Consider the following 27,192-nt stretch of genomic DNA (forward strand, 5'->3'; position numbering starts at 1 on the left):
AAGACTTCTCCAAGAGGTGTATTTGTTTTAGATCAGAGGTTGGCAAACTACAGGTTGCATGCTGCTGCCTGATTTTGTGGGAAGAGTTTTACTGGAACACAGCCATGCCCATTTGTGTTATGTGTATTGTCTATGGCTGCTTTTAGATTACGGCAGTAGAGCTGAGTAGTTGCCATAGAACTACGGACCACAAAGCCTAAAATGTGCTATTTGGTCCTTTACACAAAATGTGCCAACCTGTTCTAGACTTTTAAGGTCAGGACAGTGGGCAGGGAAGTAGAGAGGGTTTGTTGTTTTTTTACTTTAGTATATACATTTGAAAATTCAGGACATTTTTCTACGTTGCCAAAATAACAAATGCTTAAAGTTAACAACGTATCCTTAATCTAATACAAATCTATGTTCACCCTTCCCCAGTTGGTCTAAGAAAAGTAGTTTTAGAGCTGATTTTTGTCCAACCCTGGATCCAATCCAGGAACCATGCCATTACAAAAGGTTATGTGTTTTAACTCTCTCAGTCTGGATTCCTGGAACAAACTTTTTTTGGTAACACTTATTTGTTGAAGAGAATTGGGCCAGTTGTTTAGAGAGTGGTCTTGGATTTGACTGATTGCTTCTTCACAGTGTCCTTTAACTTATTCCTCTAACCCCTATTTTTCCTAAACAGGATTAGATCTAGAGTCAGAGAGATTATTATTATTATTATTTTTTTTTTTTGGCCACACTGCGTGGTTTGTGGGATCTTAGTTCCTGGACCAGGGATTGAATCTGGGCCCTCAGCAGTGAAAGCGCAGAGTCTGAAACACTGGACCACCAGGGAATCCCCTAGAGTCAGAGAGATTCAAATTAACCAGTTCTGGGGATAAAAGACATCACAGGAGAGATGTTCTTTATGTTGTGTAACATCAGGACATAGGCCCAGTTGTCCCACCATTAGCCTAATCTCTTCACTGTACGCTTGTATTTGTTGAGAGAGATTTTTGAAACTGGCTAGGTGACAAATATGTGCCCTGAGCGAATGGGCAGCTGGCAGTGCAGCTCTGATTGGTCACTGCTATACAAGAACAGGGGCCCAACATTGCCCCTATTATTTTTTCAAGAACTTTTGGACATCCTAATGTTTATGCTAAATGTCACAACTTTTAAATGTTGGCTCAATATATATTTTTTTAATGTGGGCCAAAAAAAGAATAAAACAAAACAAAAACATAGGATCCACCAGAGTTTTTTTTTTTTTTTTTTTTAGTTACTCATCAGTTTATTCAACCCATACTTATGGAGCTCCAGGCACTGTCCTGTGTGCTGGAGATACATACAGCTGTGACAAAACAACCAAAGCCCCTGCCCTCCTGGCTGTAAAACTCTGGTTGAGGAGACAGACAAGAAACAAGATAATAAGAAAAACATGTTATGTTTGGTAGCATGAGTCCTAGGAGAAAAATAAATTGGGAAAAGGGGAGATGTAATTACAAACTGTAATTAATGTAATTACAAACTGGGGTAAGGGTCAGGACAGACACAAAGCAGGGTTTCTGCCCTAGATCTGGTGGTCAGGGAAGGTCCATTTCTAGAGCAGAGGTCATTAATTCTATACTTCATCAGAATCACCTGGGAGTGGGGCTTAGTGGGCCCCATACTCAGAGACTGGCATTTTTCACATGATGCTTCTGGTCCCTGTGGGCCATATTTGGAGATGTTTTGGTCTGGAGATGTGAAGGCAAGATAGTGGAGTGGCTAGGAGCCCAGACTTCAAGGACAACAGCTCTGTGATGTGTAACCTTGGGTAAGGTACTGATCTCTCTGGGAGTCGACCAGAGTTTGCAATCTCTATTTTAAGCTGAGATAATACCATGAATAAAAACAAGTGAAGGTGAAGGACATGTTGAAGAGGGAACAGACTAGTGTAATCTGAAGCATAGAGTTTGTTGAAGGAAGTAATGGAAGATAAAACTAAAGATAATTTAGGGACAATTCTTGGTAGGCCTTGAATACATGGCAGGGAATTTGGACTTTAGTTTTACAGGTAGGTTTTTGAGAAGAGGAGTGACTTCCAATTCATGATTCTGATGACGATGGGAAAACAATGAAAATTTGGTGACAATATTAGTAAGCTTTGCAGTAATTCATGTGAGAGGATTAGAACTTGAAATAGACCAGGAAAGAGGACAGAGACATGAGGGGAGAAAAATCAACAGGCCTTAGTAACTGACCAGATTCACTCAGCCAACATTTACAGCATGCCAGTCAAGTGCCAGACGTGGTTCTAGGCATTTGAGATACACAAATAATTGTATATTCCTTGAAAGGAATTTAAAGCTTAGGTGACGTACACTTGAACAAATAACGGGAAATACAGAATAGCATATTGCTAATAGGTAGGAATTAAGTACAATGGGACAACAGGAGGAAAGGGGTCAACTGTCTACCTGGTGGGATGCAGGAGGGAAGTTTTCTCAGGAATCATTGGAGCTGAGTTCCAAATAGGATTAGATATTGGCAATGAGGAAAGGGGCTAACAGCCAGGTTGAGCACGTACCGTGAGTCACGAACTAAATATTAAACATCTAGTCATCCCAGCAGCTTTATAAAAAAAGACTATTATCATGTCCATTTTCTATGTGGGGAAACCGAGACAAAGGACAAAATTCACGTAGCTAATAGTAAGAACTGGGATTTGAACCCAGAAAGTCATTCCAGAGCCTGGGCTCCCAACCAGTGCACATAACAAGGGGCATGTAACTAAAGATGAGTCACAGATAAAGACAGAGGTTTCTAATCTGTGAATAAGAGGACAGTGTCGTTAACCTGAATAGGGAGGAGAAGAGGATGAGCAGGTTTCAGGGGTGAAGTAATGAGCTCATTTGGGGAACAATCGGTTGGAAGTGCTTCCCCATAAGAGGGGGTTAGCCAGAAAAAGGAAATGTGGGTCTAGAGCTTAAGAGAAAGAAGTTAGGGTTAAAGACGTGGATTTGGGAGTTATCTTCCCAAAGGTGATCAAGAAATTCCAGGAATGAATACAGCCACTAGAGTGAACGCGAAGAAAGCGAAGAATGTGACCTTAGGGACTTCCAGAAGTAATCTGGAACAGAATCTGGAAAACAGATGCATGATAAAGGTGGCTAGTGCTCAGCTTTTTTTTTTAAAGTAATTTTGAAGTAATGAATCATTTAAATGTGGCTCATAAACTAGCTGTGAAGGAGTTCCAGAAATGTTTTGTGCGATGAGAGCATTCCTGAAATAAGTGTAGGTTGAGATCATTTCAGCTCAAGTCCTCTAATGATTTGCTTTACTGGATAAACTTCAGAGATCCAAGCCTCTTAACATTTGGAACAAGTCAACAACTTGCAAGGGGATAATAAGTACCTGTGTGTTAGATTTCCCCACATTAGCTTTTTAGTCACATAAAAGCAATTTGGATTAAGATCTAAGAATTTGTAGCTGAAAAAATCAGTATAGGGTGGCATTAGCTAGTCATTGGTTTTAAGGTGAAGAGACAGAAGGAAGGAATTAGGCTGTGATGTGGAGACACCCAGCCTGATTAAATTAGGGTATCTTACTGGAAAGAATTAAGGATTTAAAAAACGGGTGATTTAGGCAAGGCATATTGATAATAGGAGCATGTGTTTGAACAGATAGGGCACTGAAATTCCTAGACGGGATTAATACGATGAAAGCAGTGTTTTAGAGATTTAAGTGTGGTGAAACTGGGGCACCTGAAAGGCCATTGTAACACAAGCATGAAATAGATGATGTGATGGAGGAAGCAATGATTGATGAATGATGGGCATGGCAGAATAGAAAATGTCTGATAATTCTTAAGGTTGGAAATAGATGGAATTGAGAGAATAGTACTAACAAATGGAAAAAGTTGAGAATGTGATTCTGGGAAAGAAAAAGTTTTGTTTGTGTTTTAGGTCGGAGCCCCCAACCCCCAGGCCTCGGACCGGTCAGGGTCTGCACAGCAGGAGGGGAGCGGCGGGGCGAGCCAGCGAAGCTTCATCTGCCGCCCCCCATGGCTCACACTGCCGCCTGAACCATCCCCCTCAACCCCTGTCCGTGGAAGAATCATCTTCCATCTTCCGCGAAACCGGTCCCTGGTGCCAAGAAGGTTGGGGACTGCTGTTTTAGGTGACATTAGGTCAGCTGTGCAGACATATAGGCAGCTGGAGATATAGGACGATGGTGTGGCTGAGAGGCCATGCCTGGAATGGTAGCTTGGGGTTTCTCTTTCTCGAGGAGGGAAAAGAATGAAGCTTTAGTAAAACTCCTCAGAAGAAGGGAGAAAATGAGATGGAGAAACAGTGTTCTAAGAGAAAAGCAAGGAAGTACAATGTCTCTCAAGCCCAGTAAGAAATCAGTGGTTTCAAACATAGCAAAGTTTTCTACCACAGGCTATTAAAGATAGCATGGAGCTGGAGGCAGAGGGCATACATTTTATTTTATTTTATTTACTTTTTAATTTATTTAGCTGCACCGGGTCTTAGTTGCAGCATGCGGAATCTAGTTCCCTGACCAGGGATCGAACCCAGGCCCCCTGCATTGGGAGCTCAGAGTCTTAACCACTGGACCACCAGGGAAGTCCCAGAGGATACACATTTTATTTAAAAAAAAAAAAAAAAAGAGTAGAAAACAACATGGTGATTTGAAAGTGTCAAGTGAAGGTATAGTATTGTTTGTCCTAAATTAATGAAGGATTGAATGAGTAGAGTAGGAGAATTTTAACTTGTTATGGAAGGATATTCATGGAAGCTTCCTTAGGAGGTTGAAATGAGTGGGACTGCAAGCCAAGGTGCAGAAGGTAACTTCGGCTCAGAAGAGCAAGGCCAAATACTGAACCAGAAAATGAAGAATGCCAGTGGGTAGAATGTAGTAAATACGTAAGAATAGTGAGAAAGGGGGCCTGGTTATGCAACACAAAGAAAAATATAAGGATAGAGAGATAGGATTTGTTGGGATGGAAGGGTGAAGGAATTGTGTGGGTGGTGGGCTATGGGGATGGTTACAATTTGAAATTATCTATTGTACAGGAAGGTTCAAAGTCTTGGCCTCTCACCCCCAGAGTTACAAGTCAAGCATCTGAGAGTGAAAAGTAGTATCTCAAGTACCAAACAACCTCAGCCAGTTTATTCTGGATCCAGATCCTCCATTTTGTAAACCATGGGGGCCTTCTTCTCTTCACAACATAGTTGTCGGTTGCCCTCTGCTGGTCAATTTTGGTCTTGGCTCTTCAGATATTTAAATTTGAGAGTGTGTGCAAAATGGGATTTGGTAGGAAGTCCAGTACAGAACCTATTAGATTCTATTCATTCAGTACATTTTTTTTTATCACATCTATGTCTAAGGCCTAGTAGAGGAGGTACAAACAAATAAAATACACAGTCCTTACTCTCAAGAAGCTTACAGTCCAGTCTGAGTGAAGATTAAAGCATGTACACATGACTATGTTAAAAAACACCCATGTACGCAAAAAGGTTTTTTTGGAGTGGCTTATATGTGCCAAGAGTGTATATTCTATGGGGGAAGAAGGATTTCACATAGAAAGATTAGAGAATAGGATATGGTGGGAGACAGGTGGTTAGAGAAGACTTCCCAGGAGAACCAACATTTAAGTGGAGACTGAGAAGAAGGTAAGGATGAGAAAGATTATTTCAGGCAGAGAGCAGCATGAACACAGAAAAATACTATATGCCACCAGGAACTAACAGAATACCAGTGGATGAAATGTAGTGAATATGAAAAAGTGGGGAGAAAAAAGGGACCAGGTCATGAAATACAAAAAGCAACCATGGAAGGGTTTAAGGTCCCCGGCTACCTTAAACCGGGGTAGTGTGGATGCTTTAGTGAAGCTTTATATATACATCAACTCATGTGGTCCTCAAAAGTACCCCTACCTTCAGCAAGTGGTGGGTCCAGCCTGCACTCACCTCTGAGAAAAGTGGACACAGTTGAGACTATTTAGGAGGTAGAATAATGTAACTTGTTTTATTTTATTTTAATTAATTTTTGCAGAAGCGTGTCAAAGGAGATGCCTTGCATTCAACCTAGTGGATGGTGGTGGTAAGTTCTAGCTGTTGTAATCAAGAACCTCAAAGAGGAGGGGTAAAAAGACGGGGAGGATGGAAAATAATAATGGTGTGGGGGCCAGGGGGAAGCAAGTGGTGAGGGAAAAACAGCATGAATGGAAAAAACAGCATAAGCAATGATAGGAAGGTGGGAAACTCCAAAGTGTAAATGTGTAAAAAGCTCTGTGAATTACCTTTGAACCCCCCTGCCCCCTGGGGAACCTTCTTGGAGATGTGGCTGTGCAAGAAATAAAATACAAAGAGAACATCTTCAACAGGTATCCTAGATATTCCCCACAGTGAGCAATTGGGAATAGGAAGAACGAGCTGAGGTGAGTACAGGAGGGTTAGAGGCTAGAGAAGGATTAATACCCTAGCTAGGAACTTGGAACATGGAGAATTTAGAACACATAATGAGCACTCAATAAAAAGTGAGTTATCTTCGCACACTCTGGCTCCAGCTAGATTGGCAGCGTTCATGATTCAATAGGTTACTCCCCACTAGCCCTGTGATACCTGAGGTGCAGCTCTTCACAGCAATCCCAGTGAGAGAATGCCTTGTTTCCCGGGTCTTCATTGTAATCAGACCTACAAGATGTGACGTCTGGTCATGAAATCCAGAGGTGCCCTCTTTACCTGGAAACTCCAGTTTTGACTATTATAGCACAACAGTTATTCACATTCCCGAACAAAACTTAACCTTTCTTCAACCAAATCCTTTGCTATGCCCTCCCAAAAGAATGAAACAAGGTATGCCAAAACTCTGCTTGCAAAGCTGAAGTTACAGAACTCTGAAAGTGCCTTGTATCCTAGCAGCCAATACAGTGGTGCATAATTACGCTTCTCATGGTCACCCTCATTCCCGCCCCCTCCCCCCAAATCCAGAGGTGAGACCTTCTGGCTTCTGTTTCTGAGACAAAGGGAAGTGCACGAAAGACACGTGGAAGACAAGGGGCTCCCTTCACACACTCTTGAGGAGAAAAAAAAAAAAAGCGGCCGTCACGAACAGGATTCGAACCTGTGCGGGGAAACCCCATTGGATTTCGAGTCCAACGCCTTAACCACTCGGCCACCGTGACTTCCAAAACCACTCTCCGCCGCGCATTTACAGAAGGGGTCCGCATAGCGACCCAGAGGGAGTGCGACACAGGGAAGCCGGGCCAGGCCCAAACACACACACCCTGTGACCTCCTCCCGCCCCGCTCCTTACCTCTTCCTCCACGCCGCTCAGAGGAATAGAGTCTGGTGGACCAGGTGACCCAAGGAAGGAGGGTCTCCCGCCCCACGAAGATGAGGGTCTCAAGGAGCGTAAAGCTATTCAGGAGGCGACGGTGAGGCCTGCAGAGGAAGCAGTTGGAGAGGAGGGGCTGGGCCCCCAGGGTAGCGGCTAGGGGACTCCTCGGGTTACGGAGTGAGAGGCGGACCTGGGACATGGCCTTAGGGGCGAAGGAGGCTCAGAAAGAGCGTAAACGGGGAACTCCTGGGGATGGATGAAAGGAAAGAACTTCTTGCGGAAAGGGGTCCGGGGTTCCTTGGGATTTGGGGTTCCGTGGGGTTAGAAATGGGCAAGGTGAGGACTACCCGGAGCTATGGGCTGGGGGCTTCTCATGCCACGGACATCCCCTTGGGGTAGGATAGAGAGGTACCCCACTTCCCGGGCTGAAAGACAAGAAGAGAAAAGGCTTCAGGTCGGTAAAGGGCGATCTCAGGGGAGTGTGCGCCCCCTCCAGGAAACAGCCTCCTCCCCGAAGCTCCGGCAGCTCCCACCGCCGCCGCCGCCGCCGGGGAGGCCGCCAGGGTCCGCCCAGCGCCCCGCGCTCCGCCGCCGCCGCGTGCGACCAGCCGGCAGGGGGCGCTGCGCGGGCCGGGGCCAGCCTAGGCGGCGGGAGGCGGCGGCCGCGGCGGCGGCGGGAGGCGGCGGGAGGCGGGCGGAGGAGGAGGCGGGAGCTGAGCGGGGCGGGCGGCGGCGGGGCCCGAGCCCGAGAAGATGGCGGTGCGGAAGAAGGACGGCGGCCCCAACGTGAAGTACTACGAGGCCGCGGACACCGTGACCCAGTTCGACAACGTGCGGCTCTGGCTCGGCAAGAACTACAAAAAGGTACGCGGGCAGGGCCGCGCGGGGCCCGGGGGCGGGACAAAGGGACCGAGGGCCCGCGGCCCCCCCCGGATCCTGCCCACCCTCCCGCGGCCCGCGGCCCGCGGCCCCTCCCCCGCGGCGTCCTGAGCGGCCCCAGCGCGCCCTCCGCCGCCCCGCGCCCCTCCTCCAGCCTCATTTACCGCCCCCCCCAGCCTCTGATTCCAGCCCCCGCCCCCACTGCTGCGCCCTCTGCCCCTTGTTTTTCTCCGCTGGCCCGGCGGGTCCCGGTGCCAGCTGCCCACCCTCCATAAGCCATCGCTTTGCGGGCTTTTCCGGGAGAGACGGCCGGGGGTGGACGGGGTGCCGAATGCACACCCCCCACACACACACACAGCGTGCCCGGCACGGTGCCCGCCAGAGCTCCCCACGGGGCCAGGTACCAGCAAGGCTGAGGCCTCCCCGGTGCTTTGTGTGTGTTCAGAGAGATGATGAAAGCGGGAGGGTAAACAGCTACAGAGCAGGCCCTCGACTGCTCATCAGCCTGAAAAAGGCCCCCACCCCGGGATCACCTGTCTATCGCTCGTCCCCCATCTCCGTACAAGGGGCAACAGAACCTCTTTGGGAGTCAGGGTATATGAGTTCCTGGGCAGCTACCCCTTATAAAACCATTCCTCAGCTTCACATTGAAGTCACCTCACCACCTGGCCTTGCATTGCCTTGGGTTTGGGGTTCAGAGTCTAGGACACACTTTATGTCCGTAGTCCCCCATCCCATAACAGGAGATATAATGTAGTGAACAAAGGGTTCAAGCCTTACCTGTCTTTTCTACCAGACCTCTTCCTGGTGGTGTCTTTGTCTATAGGCCTGGTTGAAAGGAGCATCTCTACATAGGGCTTTTCTCTGGAGATGGTCTGCCCTTCTTCCTTCTCACTACCCCCAGTTAGGGGTTCTCTTTCTGACTTTCCTTCAGCTCCCCAGTTCTTCCTGCCCAGCTTTGCAGCCTGTCGGAAGTGTGATGGGTGGTTTAGGAGAACGCCCCCCTGATCCTGGTCATGAGCCTGGGAGGTCTCTCTGGGTGTCAGGATCTTGACAAACAGCTGCTGGGTCTGTGGCTTGTCTGTACCCCAGTGTGAGGCTCTGGTTCCCAGGCATCTACCTTTGACCTTTTGGAAGGGAGATCAGTCTAGGGGCTTAGTCTGTGGCCCTGGGGGGATTGACAGCCTGTGACCTGGTTCAGCTTTCAAGCTCTTAGCTCTCTGTCATTTGCCTTTTCTTTCAGGGATCTCTTTACACCTCCCACTGAAAGGTGCACTTTTCTCTGTGATCAGGGTTGAGGAAAAAGGGGTCAAAAGGTAAAGAGAAAGTTAGCCTCTTGGCACAGTTTTTAAATGAGAACAGAAGGCTAGGATGCTAGGTAGCATAATATGGAAATATTTAAGAAGGCCCAGGGTTGCTTGTCTCCGATACAGTTTCCTCAGAAAGGACAGACGTCTTGCTATTTCCCACCAGGCTGGGTAGTAGCTGGTCTTTTTTTTCCATCTAGCAAGGCCTCTGAAGACATTTGTGCCCAGTCCTAGCAGAAGCAGAATGTACAAACTATTCTCTCAGTCTATTTGCCCTACCTTACTTCCTTGCATCTTTTTTATTAGGCTGTATTATCGAGGGAATCTTGACCTTCCACAAAGTTACCCCAAGGAGTAGACTGTTGTCTCGCTTAGAGCCTTGAAGATGTTGCTTCTGTGGCCTGAACTCCGTGAATCTTAAGAATTTTACAACTCTCAGTGCTGTTGTCTAGAGATCAGGGTCCTGCAACTCCATTTTTAGGGTGTTGCTGAGGGAGAGTAGGAGACTGCCTTTACCTCCAACACCAAAGACTGGTAACCTAGGCTGGAGGCAGCAGAATTTCAACTTCTTGGTGAGGGGCATCTAGGGCCTTCCTTCTGCCATTTTCTTTTTAGAGACTAGACACGTGGGGGAAGAAGACACTATTTCTTTCTGCCCCAGATGCTTCCAGAGCTCCTGGGGAAGAAATAAGGGAGATGGTGGATAATTGATCTGGGGTCTATTTTTCTTTCCTTTTCCCTGTTTCCCCAGTATATACAAGCTGAACCACCTACCAACAAGTCCCTGTCTAGCCTGGTTGTACAGTTGCTACAATTTCAGGAAGAAGTTTTTGGCAAACATGTCAGCAATGCACCGCTCACTAAACTGCCGGTGAGTGCAAAAAGCACGGGGGCAAAGCCTCCAAACCCGAGAGGGAGTTGTTTTTTTTGTGTTTTTGTAAATTTCGTAATTTTTGAGATTTGGGTTATTTCCTACCATCCCTTTCCCTGGTTGGGGTGTTACTGGCTTAGCAGAGTCCCCGGTTTACCATTCCCTTTGTCCTAGGAATATTCTGTGCAACAGGTTATCTCACGGTGTCTAAGCTCAGTCATGAAACTCATGGCATGGTTAAAACATATGAGATTTGGATTTGCACAAGCTTGTGTTCAAATCCTGGCTCTGCCACTTGGTGTCTCTGTGATCTTGGACAAGCCATTTATACCTTTTGAGTCTTGGTTTCTTCATCTCTCCATGGGATTAATACACCTACCTTGTAGGGTTTCTGTAATGGTTAACGAGGTAACCCAGTAAAGCACATGGCGGGGCTTTGTGAATATTGGTTTCTTTCTCTCCTCTCTTCCAGGCCTCATGATAGAATGGCACAGGTGTTAAAGAATTCCAGCTTCAAGAGGGAGATCAATTCAGCATAGGATTTTGTGAAAGGATTGTTAAAGTCATAAGAAAATTTAGGATGTAACTCTCACATACTTCTTCCCTTCTCAATTTTGTAGATCAAATGTTTCCTAGATTTCAAAGCAGGAGGCTCCCTGTGCCACATACTTGCAGCTGCCTACAAATTCAAGAGTGACCAGGGATGGTGAGATGCCTTCTCTTCTCTCTGTGCTTCTTACATGTAGTTTAGAGGGAATCCCCCTTTATGATTCCCTGGGGTCTTTGTGGGGTGGAAGAGCCTAGTCATTCTTGCAAGTCTCTTACTTTGCTAGGTCAGTAGGCCTGACCTGCTAGGTTGGCTGGGAGTCAGAGCCAAAATAGTCTCCAAGAATGAGTGAGTATGTGTATGTGCATCAGTGTGTGTATTGTAGAGGAAAAGGGATTCTTAGGTTGGCATCTCAAGCTTTTCTTTGTCCTTTCGCACTAAGTACAAAGTGATTCACGGAGTTATGATCAGTGAACCCCAGATCCCAGGTGATTTTGGCAAAGCTGAGGGCACGATTGCCTCCTAATTTCCCATGTTAAAAAAGTCACATACTCTGACCTCATCCCCAGACTTGAGCTATACCGCTTACTAGATTATTGCCTCTTTACAAGGCGGCGTTACGATTTCCAGAATCCATCACGCATGGACCGCAACGTGGAAATGTTCATGACCATTGAGAAATCCTTGGTGCAGGTAATAGGAACCTCCTCCATCCATCTCCCTTCCCTTGGTGAGAATCCAAAACCCCTTTCCTGTAATCTCATCCCATTTATTTCTTCTCCCTACAGAATAATTGCCTGTCTCGACCTAACATTTTTCTGTGCCCAGAAATTGAACCCAAACTGCTAGGGAAATTAAAAGACATTATCAAGAGACATCAGGTGAGTGGGTGGGTCAGGAGAGGTTTTAGAAACTCCATGACTCTCTTTCTGAAGTTTTCCGTACAAGAAGCAGCCCTGAGGTAGCCCTACCTACTTGGAAAGGTATTAGAATGAAAGCCTTGAGCCTCTCTTTCGCTGTTCCTCCCATTTCCCAGTCTTGGCAGATTTGGATCACTGTTCCTAGAGACCGCATGCGCCTGGGGGAAGAGCATCTACTTCCACTGAGCTAGAGGTTGCCTGGTTTCAGATCAATGAAATCTTTGCTCTTTGGAACTCTATAATAACAAGCAGATGTTGTTGGGACATACAGGGACATAAAATCGACTGTACGTTTCCCATGTGTGACAGATTATCTACTCAGAGGATTATCTGCAATTTAAAATTCTTTGATTTGTCTCCATTATTTGCACAATCCCAGCTGTTTCTCTCTGCCACTTAGCTGATGTGTGCTTAGAGAATGCAAACCAACTTCGATACCATTCTGAGCAAAATATGATGAGGAAGGCAGATCTGTGGTTAAACCTTACTTTGGTTTATTTACATCCATGAGTAATTCGGAGGGGACCATACTTACCTGCTTCTCCTTGTGCCATCCAGGGAACGGTCACTGAGGATAAGAACAATGCCTCCCATGTTGTGTATCCTGTCCCAGGGAACCTGGAGGAAGGTGAGACCAGGGTTTTCTTGGTCACTGCAGTGGACAGCTTGGACTAGGAGGTGGAGGACTGCTTAGCAGCTATGCAGTGCCTGGGCTCCTCTCTCCTTTCAGCCCTGAATCCTCTTACCACCTTTGTTCCTATTTTCAGATCCCCTGCTGCAACAGGAGTTGTGTACAGAGTTATTTTGTGTGTATCTCCCTTTAGCTTATGTTTCTCTCTGCTCTGTCTCTATCCCCAGAGGAATGGGTACGGCCAGTCATGAAGAGGGATAAGCAGGTTCTTCTGCACTGGGGCTACTATCCTGACAGGTGAGGATGGGTTCCTGGGGCAGGTTTAAGTACAAGAGCCAGACTGAGAAGCCCTAGAGCATCTAGTAAAGCGAGAAGGCACTCTTCGAGGGTTATTTTTAGGTCTAACGTTAATTTGTTCTCCTCCCACCTATTACGCAAATCTTCTGTCTTGGGGGAAGTTTGGACTTATTGGACAAGGCTTAGTCTAAAAGGATTGGGGCTTTCTGTGTGAAATGGTTAGCATAGTATAATTTTTGGTAAGTGAACATTAGAAATAATCTCAATATCTAACAGTGGGAAAATGTTTCAGCAAATTTATATATCTAGTCAGTGGGCTATTTTGCAATCTTTAAACTGATAGAGATAACACGTGATTTGTAGATAAATATTGCAAAAAGTAGGACGTACGATAACATCTAGTATCAATGCAATTATATAAAAACAAAATTGTACAGAAAAAGTTACTGGGGGAAAAAATATATGCTGAGTGTCACAAGAACTTGTGTTAGAGTGATTCTTTTCTATTTTTGAAATATTTTATAATCATTTTTATTACTTTATAGTGAAAAGAATCCCAATATTAATTGGAAAAATAATCATACCAAAAAATAACCCAACAACCCATACTTTTTGTAAATGAGAAAGGTAAAAGGTTTGCACTTTATTTTTCCACAACTCTATCCCATTGATTGTGCTTTACGCTCAATTTCCCGTGGCAGTTACGACACGTGGATCCCAGCCAGTGAAATTGAAGCATCTGTGGAAGATGCTCCGACTCCTGAGAAACCTAGGAAGGTGAGCTTTTCTTGTCTGTGCCCCCTCCCCCAAGAAGAATGCCAGGGCCAGACCACTTTTTGGAGGTGAAGCAGAGGCTCCTGTGCCCTTGGGCTCCTCTGTTAAGGATCCCCAGACAGAACTGGGGCTTCCAGGCCTCTCTCCAGGACAGTCTGCCTTTGTACTTCAGGTTCATGCAAAGTGGATCCTGGACACAGACACCTTCAATGAATGGATGAATGAGGAAGACTATGAAGTAAATGATGACAAAAACCCTGTCTCCCGCCGAAAGAAGATTTCAGCCAAGACACTGACGGATGAGGTGAAAGCTCTTCTTTTCTCCTTGATCCCTTAGCACAAGTCCCAGAACAGGTCTTTGCTGGAGATTGTTGGCTGACATTTGCCCCAATTCTCCAACCTGCAGGTGAACAGCCCAGATTCGGATCGACGGGACAAGAAGGGGGGGAACTATAAGAAGAGGAAGCGCTCCCCATCCCCTTCACCGACCCCAGAAGCTAAGAAGAAGAATGCTAAGAAAGGGTAGGCCAGCCCCTAACCCGCCCCCGCCTTTACTGCTCTGTCCACACCATGGTGAAGGAAGGAAGGACAAATTGCCTCCCGTAACCACTGGGCCCTGACCTGGCTGAGCCTGAGCGGGAGGATGAGGAGGTCTTCAGCTGTCCAGTGGATACTTCTGATCCCGGCCACTAGTAAACTCACAGAGAGCTTAATCTCCAAATGAAAGGGCTTTGCCTCTTCCCATTACTCTATAGTGATGAGTTTCTCTTTGCTCAGCTCTGCCCTCAGGAGTCTCTCTCCCTTTTTTATTTCCTTCCAGTTTTATTGAGGTGTAGTTGACATACAGCCCTGTGTAAGTTTAAGGAATACAGTATCATGATCTGGTTTACATACATCATGAAGTGATTATCATAATACATTTGGTGAACATCTATCGTCTCAGTAGATAATAAATTAAAGAAATAGAAAAATAAATAAGTAAAAACATTTTTTTTTCTTGTGCTGAGAACTCCCAGGATTTCCTGTCTTAACAACTTTCATGTGTACCGTACGGCAGTGTTAATTATATTTATCATGGTGTACCTCACCGTCTCTTGGGGAGTCTTTCTTGCTTCCCTTCCATTGGACCTCACCTTCCAGGGATTCCTTGTCCAGGAGTGACTAGATTCTCTTTCTCTCTCTTTCCTTCCCAGTCCCTCAACACCTTACACCAAGTCAAAGCGTGGCCACAGAGAAGAGGAGCAAGAAGACCTGACAAAGGACATGGATGAGCCCTCACCGGTCCCCAATGTGGAAGAGGTGACATTGCCCAAGACAGGTATGGGCCAGACCAAGCTCCTGGGCCCCCGCTCCCTGTCCGGCTCTTCCTGTGTCAAACCCCCTGGGTGGGCTGACTTCCCAGGCCCAGCTCCAGGTGTAGAGGATCTTTCCCTTAAGCTTAGCTGGTTACTGAAACCATTTTCATCACCACAGACAAGCCTTGAACTTCACATCCCTATCTGAGTTGTGGACTGTGCTCTGTCTCCAAACTCTTTTTTATTACATACCGTCAGTAAAATATATTCGAGCACAAATTATACACGTGTACTATTTACCACTACTTTAGGAGCGTTATAAAACACATACATTGTCTAAAAATGGGCAAATGTAGAGGATAAGATTAAAAAATATAAAGAGAGGTTCTGATATTCTTTGCCTGTATTTCAGTGGACCCTCTTTTGCGTCCCCATTTTGGAGACCATTGCTCTGCAGTACTGGTTTACAGTCTGTATTCCATAGACATCCAGGAGTGGGTTTCCGGAGTAGGATAGGGGAGGCCACTGAGAGAGAGGAGTTCCGGCTTCCACCCCCTCATCAATCAGAGCAGCTCTCCTCTCTATTTATGTTTTCTCCTGAGCTGCTGTGTGTGAATTCAGTGGAGGAAAATGTCCTCTGCTTTCAAAAATGTTTAAGATCCCACTACTCCTCTACAGAGTGATTTGGTCAGACTCTGTCTCAGTCCATGAAGAACTTACAGACACATGAATGGAGATAAGGGCCAATCAAAGACAAGAATGATTGATGAGTGTTCATAGAGTAGAAGATGCTTCTTTATAAGAAAAAAGTTGAGTTAAATGAATTTTTGGTTGGGGACGGGGAGAAAGTGGCAGGAAGGGGAGAAAGTTTCAAGCCACAGAATGATTGTGACTGGAGGAAGTTGCTACGTTTTGTGATCAGATGGGGCAAGCTTTTGGAGAAAGTGAGCTCTCTGGAACTGTTAGCAGTGGAGAGGCGAGGGCTTGATTTAGGCAGAACCTGTCTGTGAAAATGACTCTCTCCCCTGGCAGTCAATACTAAGAAGGACTCGGAGTCAGCCCCAGTCAAAGGAGGCACCATGACTGACCTGGGTAAGATGGGGAGCTTGGGGCAGGGTGGTCAACACCTAAAGGAGGGGAGGGGAGGCTGTCACCTGCCCCTAGCCTGCCGGGGCCTTTCCGAAAGCACACTAGTTCTGCGGCCCCTGAGGAGGCTCCAGCCTGCTATCTTGCTGTCTCTCTCTTTCAGATGAACAAGAGGATGAAAGCATGGAGACCACGGGCAAGGTGGAGCCAGTTTAGAGAGGCCCTACCTCTCTATGTCATTCTGACTTGTGATTATAAAGTTCCTTCTTCCCAGAACTTTCCACTGCCCAGACTTCTCCCACCCGATTTCTAGCTGTTGCTCAAAACTCTGACGCTTTGAGTCCCGGGGCCCAGAACTGTTCATTCCCATCCCGTCTTTAGTGCCCACATTCCTGGGGTATAGGAGAAGCAGGGGGTTGCTAGGGGCAAGATGGGAATGCTGAGAGTCCAGCAGCCTCCATACTCGCAGGATGAGGATGAGAACAGCACGGGGAACAAGGGGGAGCAGACCAAGAATCCGGACCTGCATGAGGACAACGTGACCGAACAGACCCATCACATCATCATCCCAAGCTATGCTGCCTGGTTTGACTATAATAGGTATCGGTGCTCCACCTTCTCACTAAATCCTCATTTTCCTGCTCCACAGATCAACATGTTGTTCCTCCTCCTGCCTCCAAATGAGTTACCTCTTCCTCAGCCAGGTAGACCGGGGTACAGTTCAGTTTTAGGGAAGCTCCTGGTCTCAGAGTCTTCCAGCCCTGGCGGAGAGTTCTCCCCAAGCGTCTCATTCCTTCCTGCTGCCCCGTCTTCCAGGCTTTTCCTCCCTTTGGGGTCTCATCTCTCCTCTAGAGCCTCCGAATGCACCCTTTCTTGTCTTGCAGTGTTCATGCCATAGAGCGGCGGGCTCTCCCTGAGTTCTTCAACGGCAAGAACAAGTCCAAGACTCCAGAAATGTAAGGAAATCTCAGCTCATGATGCTCTCCCTCCTGTGTCCCCATTTGTTCCTCCCAGTCCAGTGTGGCAAACATTTCTTGAGCTCCTTCCATGAGCCAGGCACTGTGCTAGGCTTACAGAGACATGGTCTCTGCCCACAGGCAGCCTCAGCCCAGCACTGTGACCACTGCTCTCTAGGATTTGCCTGGGGGCCATGTTAAGCATATGCCTCTTCTGCTCAAAACAGGTATCTGCTCCGGTGCCTACAGAGCCTCTCCATCCATAATTACTCATGCTGTCTAAAATGCACATGTCTCTAGCATAAGCAGTAGCTTTGACTAAAATATAACTGACTGCTATTGGTCCCTTAGAGTAGGTTTTGATAGGAAAAAATGGGAGGAGGGACTATTAAGACCCAAGTCTGTGAATTTAAGGGATGGAGAGATGTGTTTTGTAAAGTCTGGGCTTGGGGCTCAGAAGTCTTCATCTCCTTCAAGGCTCCTCCTGCCGGGCCAAATCTGCCTGGCTTCAGTTTGGTGTTTTCCATGGTTAGGGATGCTCCAGGATATATATGGTGAGGCAGGTGGGACTTAGTGCTGAGCCCAGGCCCCCTGAGGACTGAACCAGCTGGCTTCCCAGCTGCTCCTCAGCTTCCCCACTCCCTGCTCCGGGGCCACCTTCCCTTCCACCATGTTTCTTTCCCTGAAGCCTGGTATGGTTCTCTCCTCCTCCTCTTCCTGGGGAGAACAGTGTGTGAAAAAGCCTTACTCTCTCCAGAGGAAGTAGTGACAGATGACAGGAGTGCAACTTGATCTGCAGGCAGAGTTGGAACTAGAACTGTTCTACACTTTGCACTCTTGGTGTAAAATAGTAAATGATAATTGCCTACATGTATTGAGAGCTTACTATCTCCCAGGCGTTATCCTAAGTGTCCTACATACCTTGAATAATTTAATATTCATGTCAGCTTTAGAAGTAGGTCCTGTTATCTTCAGTTTAGTGATAAGGAAACTGAGGTGTAGAGGTGTTAAGTCACTTGCTTAAGGTCACACAGCTCTTGAGTAGTAAAGCTGGGATCTGAGTCCTTTAGTATGGCTCATGTTCTCAAATTTTACACTATACCACACAATAGCTACCATTTTGGGGGCTAGTACAGTGTGCCTGGCACTGTTCTAAACCTCTACAGACCTTTCTAATTCTCAATAGACACTTCATTTTACAGATGAGGAAACTGAGGTTCAAAAAGTTGAAGGCCATCACAATAGAACTAGGATTTGAACTTAGACCTTTCCACCTTTGACACACGTTTTCTCAAGACCACGCCATGCTGAGGAGGTGGAGGCACCGATCAGGACTTCCCTTTAACATCTGCCTTTGGAATTAAGGGCACTTTCTCTTACCTTTTGATTCCTTTTCAAAAGTTGGATTGAGGGAGTTCCCTGGTGGCCTAGTGGTTAGGATTCCAGGCTTTCATTGCGGTGGCCTGGGTTCAATCCCTGGTCAGAGAACTGAGATCCTGCAAGCCGAGTGGCACAGCCAAAAAACGTTGGATGAAACATCCCCAAGTACAGCTAAGGAGATAACTCATTTAACTAAAAACCCCATCAAAGGTTTGAACCCCTCGTGTCTAGCACACAGTGACCCGCAGTGTGTATTGAGTCAGCTGCGGTGTTCTTCTCTGTCTCTGTCACACAGGAGGAGTCCTTAGCTCTCTTATCGTTTTACCTACCCTTCAGCCCTCTCATCGTTCATCTCTCTCTTTTCTAAGCTACCTGGCCTATCGAAACTTCATGATCGACACTTACCGGCTGAACCCCCAAGAGTATCTCACGTCCACTGCCTGCCGCAGGAACCTGGCGGGTGATGTCTGTGCCATCATGAGGTGGGTCTGCAGCTGAGGGGCAGCGGGTACCTGAGGATGAATGCCCACAGATGTCTCTTGGCTGATGTAGAGAGGCCGGCAAGGAGCATAGGGGACGAGCAGGAAAGAACATCTCTAGAGAAAGGCGAAGTTCAGGTTCGGGTACGGGTGACTTAGGGAATGGCAGGGGCGCTCTCGGAAGTGCGGAGGAATGGAGGAGGGGCGCGTCCGTAGTGAAGGAGCCTACCCAGCGAGATAATGCAAGGGGAGATGTTTAGTAGCTGGGTGGGTATGGAGAGAGGCTCCCGCTGTGGATGTGGACGTGGGTGTCACTGGCATATAGGTGCTGGGAGGAGGCGGTATTTCCCAGGGAGTGGGAGGAGTGGAGAAGAGGGTGCCCCAGCTCCACCCCAGCCCTCCTCCCCGTGTGTGACCGTGTCTCTGCCTCTCTCCTCACAGAGTCCATGCCTTCCTAGAACAGTGGGGTCTTATTAACTACCAGGTGGATGCCGAGAGTCGACCAACACCAATGGGGCCTCCGCCCACCTCGCACTTCCACGTCTTGGCTGACACACCGTCTGGGCTGGTGCCTCTGCAGCCCAAGACCCCGCAGGTAGGGCGAGGGGCTGTGGGGACAGGGCGGGATTGGGCAAAACGGGGCTTCTTCGCACTTTTCTTTTTCTGGTTTTTTAGGGTAATGGTTCAGGAGTGTTTTGAGGCTTCTTCCTTTCCCAGGGGATGCAAAGGGCCACAGGAATCAGCCCCATGTATTTAGCACCCTCTCTCAGCCTTTGTGCCCAAGACTGTGAGGACTTGCTGAGGCAGAAGAGATGCTTCTTGTCCTTGGGGAGCAGACAGGCTAATTAGGGGACGGAGCGGATAGAGAAAAATGGCTTAAAATTAAGTTGCATGAAATTTTTTAACTTTGTCACGTTTCCAACATTTTTTCATTTTTGCTTCATAATTTTTGTCACTTCCATTTTTTTTCCACTTCCATTTCATACATCACAAAAATTAAGAAGAGAAAAGTTACGTGGCTTGCCCAAGGTCACACGTGTAGGGTTAGAGCCTACTTGTTCAGCTCCTAAATCCTAAGAGAACCTGTAAAGATCCATGTGAATACAAGTGGATATCATGCCAACTACAGATCTAAACAATCATTAAGGGAGTACGGAACAGTGGCATGAGTGCCCCCCAAGCTTGCGAGCTGCCCGGCATTTGCTCTTGAGGCCTCCAGGGCCTCGGCCTGGTCTTTTCCTGCCCAGCCTCCATGACGCCAAGCTCTGTCCCCCAGGGCCGCCAGGTTGATGCTGATACCAAGGCTGGGCGAAAGGGCAAAGAGCTGGATGACTTGGTGCCAGAGACGGCTAAGGGCAAGCCAGAGCTGGTAGGTGGGGTGTAGACCCCGCTGGGCTTCTTATTTGCCCCTTTATTGGGGGGCCCCTGCCCGGGAAGAAGAGCCATGAGAGCAGAGGAGCTACAGCAGTGAGGGAGGAAGTCCCGCCCAGGAGTGTCCCTGGCTGTGGGAAGGAAGCTCCTTCTGTCTGTCCTGTCTCTCTGTCTGCCCCTGGCTCCTGGCAGTCACTCGGACTCACCTCTTTCTTTCCCTTCCACAAATAGCAGACCTCTGCTTCCCAGCAAATGCTCAACTTCCCTGATAAAGGCAAGGAGAAACCGACAGACATGCAGAACTTTGGGCTGCGCACGGACATGTACACAAAGAAGAACGTCCCCTCCAAGGTACGGAGGTGCGGGCTGCCTGGGCGTGGTGCACCTTCGCTCCTTGAGGCTGCAGGCTCCTCCCTCTGACCCACCTGTGTTTCCCCTGCAGAGCAAAGCTGCGGCCAGTGCCACTAGAGAGTGGACAGAACAGGAGACCCTGCTACTCCTGGAGGTAAGTAGGGCAAGGGAAGGGGAGCCCTATGAAAACGGAAGTGGCCAGGGGGCCGGCTGCACTCGTGAGTGGGGAGAGCATGATCTTGCCCCAGCCTCTCTCCTTCCTGGCGCCCACTGCACCTGCCCCAAGGACCAGCTCCAGGCCAGGGACTGGGACCATTTCGTTAACCCCTTGTCCTGTCTTAGTGCTACTTGCAGATCCCCCTTGGATCCAGCAGAGTACACAAATACCACAACCCAGAGAGCTCTGAAGCAGCTCCGTTTAGTGGGATGGGGGTGTTGACCTTCAAGGAAAGTGGCTAAGTGAGGTTGTGTCTCCACCACCACCAGGCACTGGAAATGTACAAAGATGACTGGAACAAAGTATCGGAGCACGTGGGAAGCCGCACACAGGACGAATGCATCTTGCATTTTCTTCGGCTTCCCATTGAAGACCCGTACCTGGAGGACTCAGAGGCCTCCCTGGGCCCCCTGGCCTACCAGCCCATCCCCTTCAGCCAGTCCGGCAACCCTGTGATGAGCACCGTGGCCTTCCTGGCCTCTGTCGTCGACCCTCGCGTGGCCTCCGCTGCTGCGAAGTCAGCCCTAGGTAATGCGGAGGGGTCCTGGCCCTCTCGGTTTGCGTTTGAAGGGCTGGGTACTCAGGCCGTGAAACCCCCTCAAGTTTGGCTGCCTTCCTGGCCTTGTCTGCTGCTGGCATCAGCCCAGGCACCTGTCCAGCTCCATGAAGGTGTAGATGAAGAGCCGGGCTTGTGAGGAAGCTCTCACAGGGAGAGCCAGAACTGCCTACCGCCCGCTCCCAGCCTCACCCTCTCTGGGTCTTACAGAAGAGTTCTCCAAAATGAAGGAAGAAGTACCCACAGCCTTGGTGGAGGCCCACGTTCGGAAAGTGGAAGAAGCAGCCAAAGTGACAGGCAAAGCAGACCCAGCCTTTGGTCTGGAAAGCAGTGGCATTGCAGGAACCACCTCTGATGAGCCTGAGCGGATTGGTAAGACCTGGCACGTTCCCGGACTCCTCCCTTTTTACCAAGAGCCTGAGCCACCTGGCCTCCCCACACCATCCCTGCGTCCACTTGGCCTCAGAGCACAAGACGAATGGGGAGAATTGGTGGGGCTTTTGTTTTTCCCAGGGCTTTACCTTAGGTACTGTGGCTCCCCACTGGTCCTCCCAGTAAGATCTTGGCTAGGAGAAGGGGCTGTTGGAAGAGCGTTGTAGACAGACTGTGTCAGACATTTCCCGTTTCCTCTCCCCCGGGCCCAGAGGAGAGCGGGACTGACGAGGCGCGGGCGGAGGGCCAGGCCACAGAGGAGAAGAAGGAGCCCAAGGTATAGCGGGACCCACACAGGCTGGGAGGGCAGAGGGGACAGGCGTGGACCGCGGTGGGGGGAGCCGGCTCCGTTCAGCTCAGGCAGGCTGGGCTGGACCTCCCAAGTAAGAGGCGTAAACTCAGTTCCTGGTCTGGGCCCTCTGTGTGCGAACCAGCGCCCTGATGCTCCCCCCTTTCCTGGGACTCCAGGAACCACGAGAAGGAGTTGGGGCTATAGAGGAAGAAGCAAAGGAGAAGACCAGCGAGGCGCCCAAGAAGGATGATGAGAAAGGGAAAGACGGCGACAGCGAGAAGGAGTCAGAGAAGAGTGACGGGGACCCGATAGGTGAGCCTCGAGCATGGTGGTTGGGGTCCAGGAAGGAAGCGAGGCTGTAGGGCTCAAGACCCTTTTCCTGGCCCAGTTGATCCTGAGAAGGAGAAGGAGCCCAAGGAAGGGCAGGAGGAAGTGCTGAAGGAAGTGGTGGAGTCGGAGGGGGAAAGGAAGACGAAGGTGGAGCGTGACATCGGCGAGGGCAACCTCTCCACCGCTGCGGCCGCTGCCCTGGCTGCCGCTGCCGTGAAGGCCAAGGTGAGGACCAGAGACCCAGGGGAGGAGGTGCCCCTTCCCTCATCTCACGTCACCTGGAAGAAATCCTTTCTTGTCATCCTTAAACGACGCTGGCCTGTTTCCTTTCCCTTTTGATCGTGAGAGGGAGACTCGGTCATCTCTTCTCTAAGCTTTTTTAAGCCTTTACCACTGGGCCTGTTTTCACCCTCTAATTATTTGACCTTGTCTTATCCTTTGCCACTCTCTCTCTCTCTTCATGTTCTTTTAAAAATATCGGTCAAGCCTGTGCTGCTTTCTGGGTTGTGACCACAGCAAGTTCTTTCTTGAAACCTGGCAGCCTCCATGCTACCCTTCTCAGTCCCGGAACGTCTTCAGCTGGGTCCTCCCACTGACGGGCCGTCCCACCCCTCCTTCCTTAGCACTTGGCTGCCGTTGAGGAGAGGAAGATCAAATCTCTGGTGGCCCTGCTGGTGGAGACCCAGATGAAAAAGTTGGAAATCAAACTCCGGCACTTTGAGGAGCTAGAGACGATCATGGACCGGGAGCGAGAAGCAGTGAGTTGTGTCCCCTGGGTGTTGGTGGGGTCCCACCTTGACACTGGGCTGGGCCCCAGTTTAGGATGGAGGGAGCAGCAGTGCAGAGAGCCTGAGGCCAACAGGGCAACACAGCAGAGCGGGCTAGCCCAGGCCGGAGCCGGAGTCAGCCCAGGCAGCTAGGGATAAGCAATCCACAGGTGCAGCCTGGAGACCGAGGTCCCACAGAAGGTCAGCTCCAGGGTCACGTTCTAGTCGGTTCTTTGACTGCTGCATCTCCAGGTCCTTGAAGGGTGCTTGGCCCATAGTAGACTCTCAATAGAGATTTGTTGAGTGATTGAACAGGTTTAAGGCGTGATGAGAGGGTAAGGGCTTCAGATCCAGGAGGTGAACTTGGAAAGGGAATGGGATGGACAAGGTGTTGAATCATTTTGATTTTGAGAAGATATAAAAGAACTAGAAGACAGGGACTCTGACCCTGATCTCCCCAATTGAAGATATCAAACATACAATATGGAGACATCAAAACCAGTTAATGCTTCAGGTATCTGACAAATGCAAATTAAGAGGTCTCCAATTAAGTATAAAAGTCCTGAGAGAGAACGAAATAAAGGCTGAAGCTCAGAGGCTAGGGAGTTGATCTGGGATGGCTTCCTAAGAGTGGTGAGTTTTTCTCCAGTTTTGAAGGAAGAAAAGAACATGATTTGACAAGAGGAACTGGAGGGGTTTTCCAGATTAAAGTAACGACAGATTCAAAGCTTTGGAGCTGAAATGAGCAAGGGCTGCCACCAGATTAAGTCCACTGCAGTGAGAAGCCAGCGGGCAGCCAGAAGACCTGGTGGGGGGAATTGGAGAGGGGAGGGCGGGGGAGCACGGAGGAAGCCAAGCACAAGGGTGAGATTTGGCGTGGGGAACTGGCAGAACGAGAGTCTGGGTTTGTCAGAAGACAAAGCAGGGGACAAGGCGTTCGCCTCTGGGGTCTCCTGAACCCGAGTAACCGTTCTTCGTTGGCTCTGGCAGCTGGAGTATCAGAGGCAGCAGCTCCTGGCCGACAGACAAGCCTTCCACATGGAGCAGCTGAAGTACGCGGAGATGAGGGCCCGGCAGCAGCACTTCCAGCAAATGCACCAACAGCAGCAGCCGCCCCCGCAAGCCCTGCCCCCGGGCTCCCAGCCTGTCCCACCTGCGGGCGCTGCTGGGCCACCCGCTGTCCACGGCCTGGCTCTGGCTCCAGCCTCCATGGCCCCTGCCTCTGCGGGCAGTGGGGCCCCTCCCGGAAGCTTGGGCCCCTCTGAACAGATTGGGCAGGCAGGGTCAACTGCAGTGCCACAGCAGCCGCAAACAGCTGGAGCCCCCCAGCCTGGGGCAGTCCCACCAGGGGTACCCCCCCCTGGACCCCACGGTGAGTGATGGGTTCTGAAGCTCTCGCTGACTGGAGGGATCCGGGTGACCGTGCCAGTTCCCCCAGAGGGGATATGGGATAGGAGTGGAGATGAGGCTCAGCCTCGATTTCTATAGATTGACCTTGGTTATATCCCTAAGCCAGCAGGGATCCCTCCCCAGTCCCAGACTTTGGGAATTTTGTTCCAAGGCTTTACCACTTATTCTAGTATCAGGAAAAAGGAAGGTGGCACCTAGGAGTGACGAGGTTATCCTCGCTGTGAAAGTGAGTTGGCAAGTGAGATTGTATGCTTCTAATCTTCTCGATCTCTCCTTTTCATTCCCAGGCCCCTCACCGTTCCCCAACCAACAAACTCCTCCCTCAATGATGCCAGGGGCAGTGCCAGGCAGCGGGCACCCAGGCGTGGCGGGTAATGCTCCTTTGGGTTTGCCTTTTGGCATGCCGCCTCCCCCCCCTGCTCCATCCATCATCCCATTTGGTAGCCTAGCCGACTCCATCAGTATTAACCTCCCCCCTCCTCCTAACCTGCATGGGCATCACCACCATCTCCCGTTCGCCCCGGCCACTCTCCCCCCCCCTAACCTGCCTGTGTCCATGGCGAACCCTCTACATCCTAACCTGCCGGCGACCACCACCATGCCATCTTCTTTGCCTCTTGGGCCGGGGCTCGGATCCGCCGCAGCCCAGAGCCCTGCCATTGTGGCAGCTGTTCAGGGCAACCTCCTGCCCAGTGCCAGCCCACTGCCAGGTGAGAAGGGTCCTGGAGGGGAGAAGGGCGAGGGAGGGGTCCACGTGGAGGGCTGGAGGGCGGGGCGGTGGGCTCAGGTACTAGAGCTTCCACAATCCCTTTTTGAACGCTCTGGTAAAATTAGAACACAGGAGGGAAGGGCCTCTCTGGCTGTCCTCCACCATTCCCCAGCCTGGCAGCTGCCACCCCTGGGATGACGCTGGGGCCTTTCACTGGTGGGTCATGGAGGAGTCCTGTGGCACAGAGCATCTCCGTTGTAAACTGGAAAAACGGCTGCTTGTCTGCATGATGATTGGCGTTCCCTTTGCTTGTTCCCGTCACGTTCAAGTGCCCCATTTAGAGAGTTCCCTTGGGGGCAGAAGGATGACTTGGGGTATCCCAGTTTTCCCAGCGTATGGTGGGAAAGGGTGTCGGGGAAAGGAAGTTGTACACCGTGGTACACCGTGGGTACTCTTTCACCTCCTGTCCATTGCATGCCATGCCCGGTTGTTTGTCTGGTGGCCTGGGTCTGGAGCCCTCTCTCCTGCTCACCCCAGCTGATGCAGCTCCCTTCTCTCCACAGACCCAGGCACCCCCCTGCCTCCAGACCCCACGGCCCCGAGTCCAGGCACAGTCACCCCTGTGCCACCCACACAGTGAGGAGCCAGCCAGACATCTCTCTCCCTCACCCCCCATGGATATCAAGGTTCCAGGAACAGCCCTCTCCCCACCACTGGGACCCTTCCCCAGCCTGGAGAGTTCATCACTACGTAAGGAAAGCTCCTCCTGCCCCTCCAAAGCCCCCACCATGCCTGTCAGAGGCATGCACTTTTATATTGGATTATTCAAGGACTTCTGTTGAAAAGATGTTTCTAATGTCTGGGAGAGAAGATAGGATGGGGATGCTGCCCTCAAAGGAAGGGCTGGGGGAAGTGTTTATACAAGGCTCTAATTAACCACTTCTAAGGGTACATCCCCTCAAAACTATTGCATTTTTTATGGATTGAAAAAAAGTGAAGCTCTTTAAAAGGAAGTAGAGATTTTAAAAAAGCCACATTGGAGCTCCCTCCACCCAGTGGAAAAAATCCAACTTTTACATATTTTGAGGAGGGAGGTGAGTTTTAGGAAAGGGGAATTTAGGTTCTGGGGAGAGCTCTGGGGATAGAACAGGGTGCAGATACCTGTCTCCTCCGGCCTCTCGTTAGTGACTGAGGCAGCTCCCGAACCCCCTTGGCCACCCCACCCCCAGTTTATTCCCACTAATCTCTCCTGCTGCTTCCTCGGTGTTGCTGTTTTAGGCCACCCCAGCTCAGCCAATGGCCCCTTTCCCTCTGAATGTCAGCTTTGTGTTTTAAAGTCTCCTGCGTAGTTGATGTCAGCGTATGTGTATTTGGTGGGGACACATTTTGGGGGTTCCTGTGGCAGGCAGTAGAGGAAGAAAGGGCGCTCGGGGCTATGCTGCCTCCTGCCTGGGCTCTGTCAGCGAGCGGGCTCCCAGAAGATGTGGAGAGGGGCTCTAAGAGGATGGGAAGTCCTAAAAACGTGAAATTGTCAAAAGCACTTAAGCACCTCCTTCTTAGGGCTGGGTGGGTCACCCCACTCACCTCTTCCCTCTCCCACCAAGACCATCAGAGCCGTGGCTGGCAGTAGCTAGGGATTCCTTGGGATTTGGGGCAGCAGCCGGGGAGGGGGTGCCCGACCTAGGGTAGGGCCGACCCCCTGCTCGCAGCTCATGGCTCAGCTCTGCTCCCCGGATCCCAGTGCCCCCAGTACCAGCTCCCCGCTCTTCGTCCTTGGTGTGAAGGCGAAAGTGACTCCAGGCTCTCCACCAGATCTTCCTGGTTCCTCCCACCAGGCCTTGTGTTCCTCGTGTCCCCATATTTCTCTTCCTCTGCGTCTTGGCACCTTTCTTCTGTTCAAAAGTTTTCTGTAAATTTTCTCTTTTTTCTTTCTTCTTCTTTTTCTTTTTTTCTTCTTTTTTTTTTTTTATAAATTAATTTGCTTTCAGTTCCATCTGTGGATGCCTTCTGTGTTCTCTTACCTGTGGCTGTTAGGCGGG

General features: G+C 49.6%; 1 protein-coding gene and 1 non-coding gene across 8 annotated transcripts; one reads left to right on the plus strand and one right to left on the minus strand.

Annotated features, from left to right (window-relative positions):
* Positions 1–7,059: 7,059 nt before the first annotated feature.
* TRNAS-CGA (transfer RNA serine (anticodon CGA)) lies at positions 7,060–7,141 on the minus strand. Its single transcript has one exon. It is a non-coding gene; the product is annotated as a tRNA-Ser (tRNA).
* An 865-nt stretch (positions 7,142–8,006) lies between these two features.
* SMARCC2 (SWI/SNF related, matrix associated, actin dependent regulator of chromatin subfamily c member 2) lies at positions 8,007–27,146 on the plus strand. 7 transcript variants are annotated; one of them, XM_060165890.1, is made up of 30 exons: positions 8,007–8,160; positions 10,234–10,353; positions 10,974–11,059; positions 11,512–11,593; positions 11,689–11,781; positions 12,379–12,448; positions 12,679–12,748; positions 13,450–13,525; positions 13,695–13,826; positions 13,929–14,044; positions 14,716–14,840; positions 15,850–15,909; positions 16,067–16,104; positions 16,373–16,503; positions 16,788–16,859; positions 18,608–18,721; positions 19,160–19,313; positions 19,995–20,087; positions 20,321–20,440; positions 20,532–20,594; positions 20,927–21,185; positions 21,424–21,585; positions 21,858–21,922; positions 22,114–22,249; positions 22,326–22,492; positions 22,891–23,025; positions 24,025–24,406; positions 24,732–24,815; positions 25,089–25,154; positions 25,717–27,146. In XM_060165890.1, the coding sequence occupies exons 1-30, from the start codon at positions 8,050–8,052 to the stop codon at positions 25,791–25,793; spliced, it is 3,459 nt and encodes a 1,152-aa protein (XP_060021873.1). In that variant the 5' UTR covers positions 8,007–8,049; the 3' UTR covers positions 25,794–27,146. The 7 variants fall into 7 exon arrangements, with proteins under 7 accessions (XP_060021873.1, XP_060021874.1, XP_060021870.1 ...); XM_060165891.1 differs by having other exon boundaries at positions 20,324–20,440; XM_060165887.1 differs by having other exon boundaries at positions 24,732–25,154.
* Positions 27,147–27,192: the final 46 nt, after the last annotated feature.

The sequence above is a fragment of the Lagenorhynchus albirostris genome, chromosome 11 (genome assembly GCF_949774975.1).
Source record: "Lagenorhynchus albirostris chromosome 11, mLagAlb1.1, whole genome shotgun sequence".
In the NCBI taxonomy this organism is placed as follows: Eukaryota; Metazoa; Chordata; class Mammalia; order Artiodactyla; family Delphinidae; genus Lagenorhynchus; species Lagenorhynchus albirostris.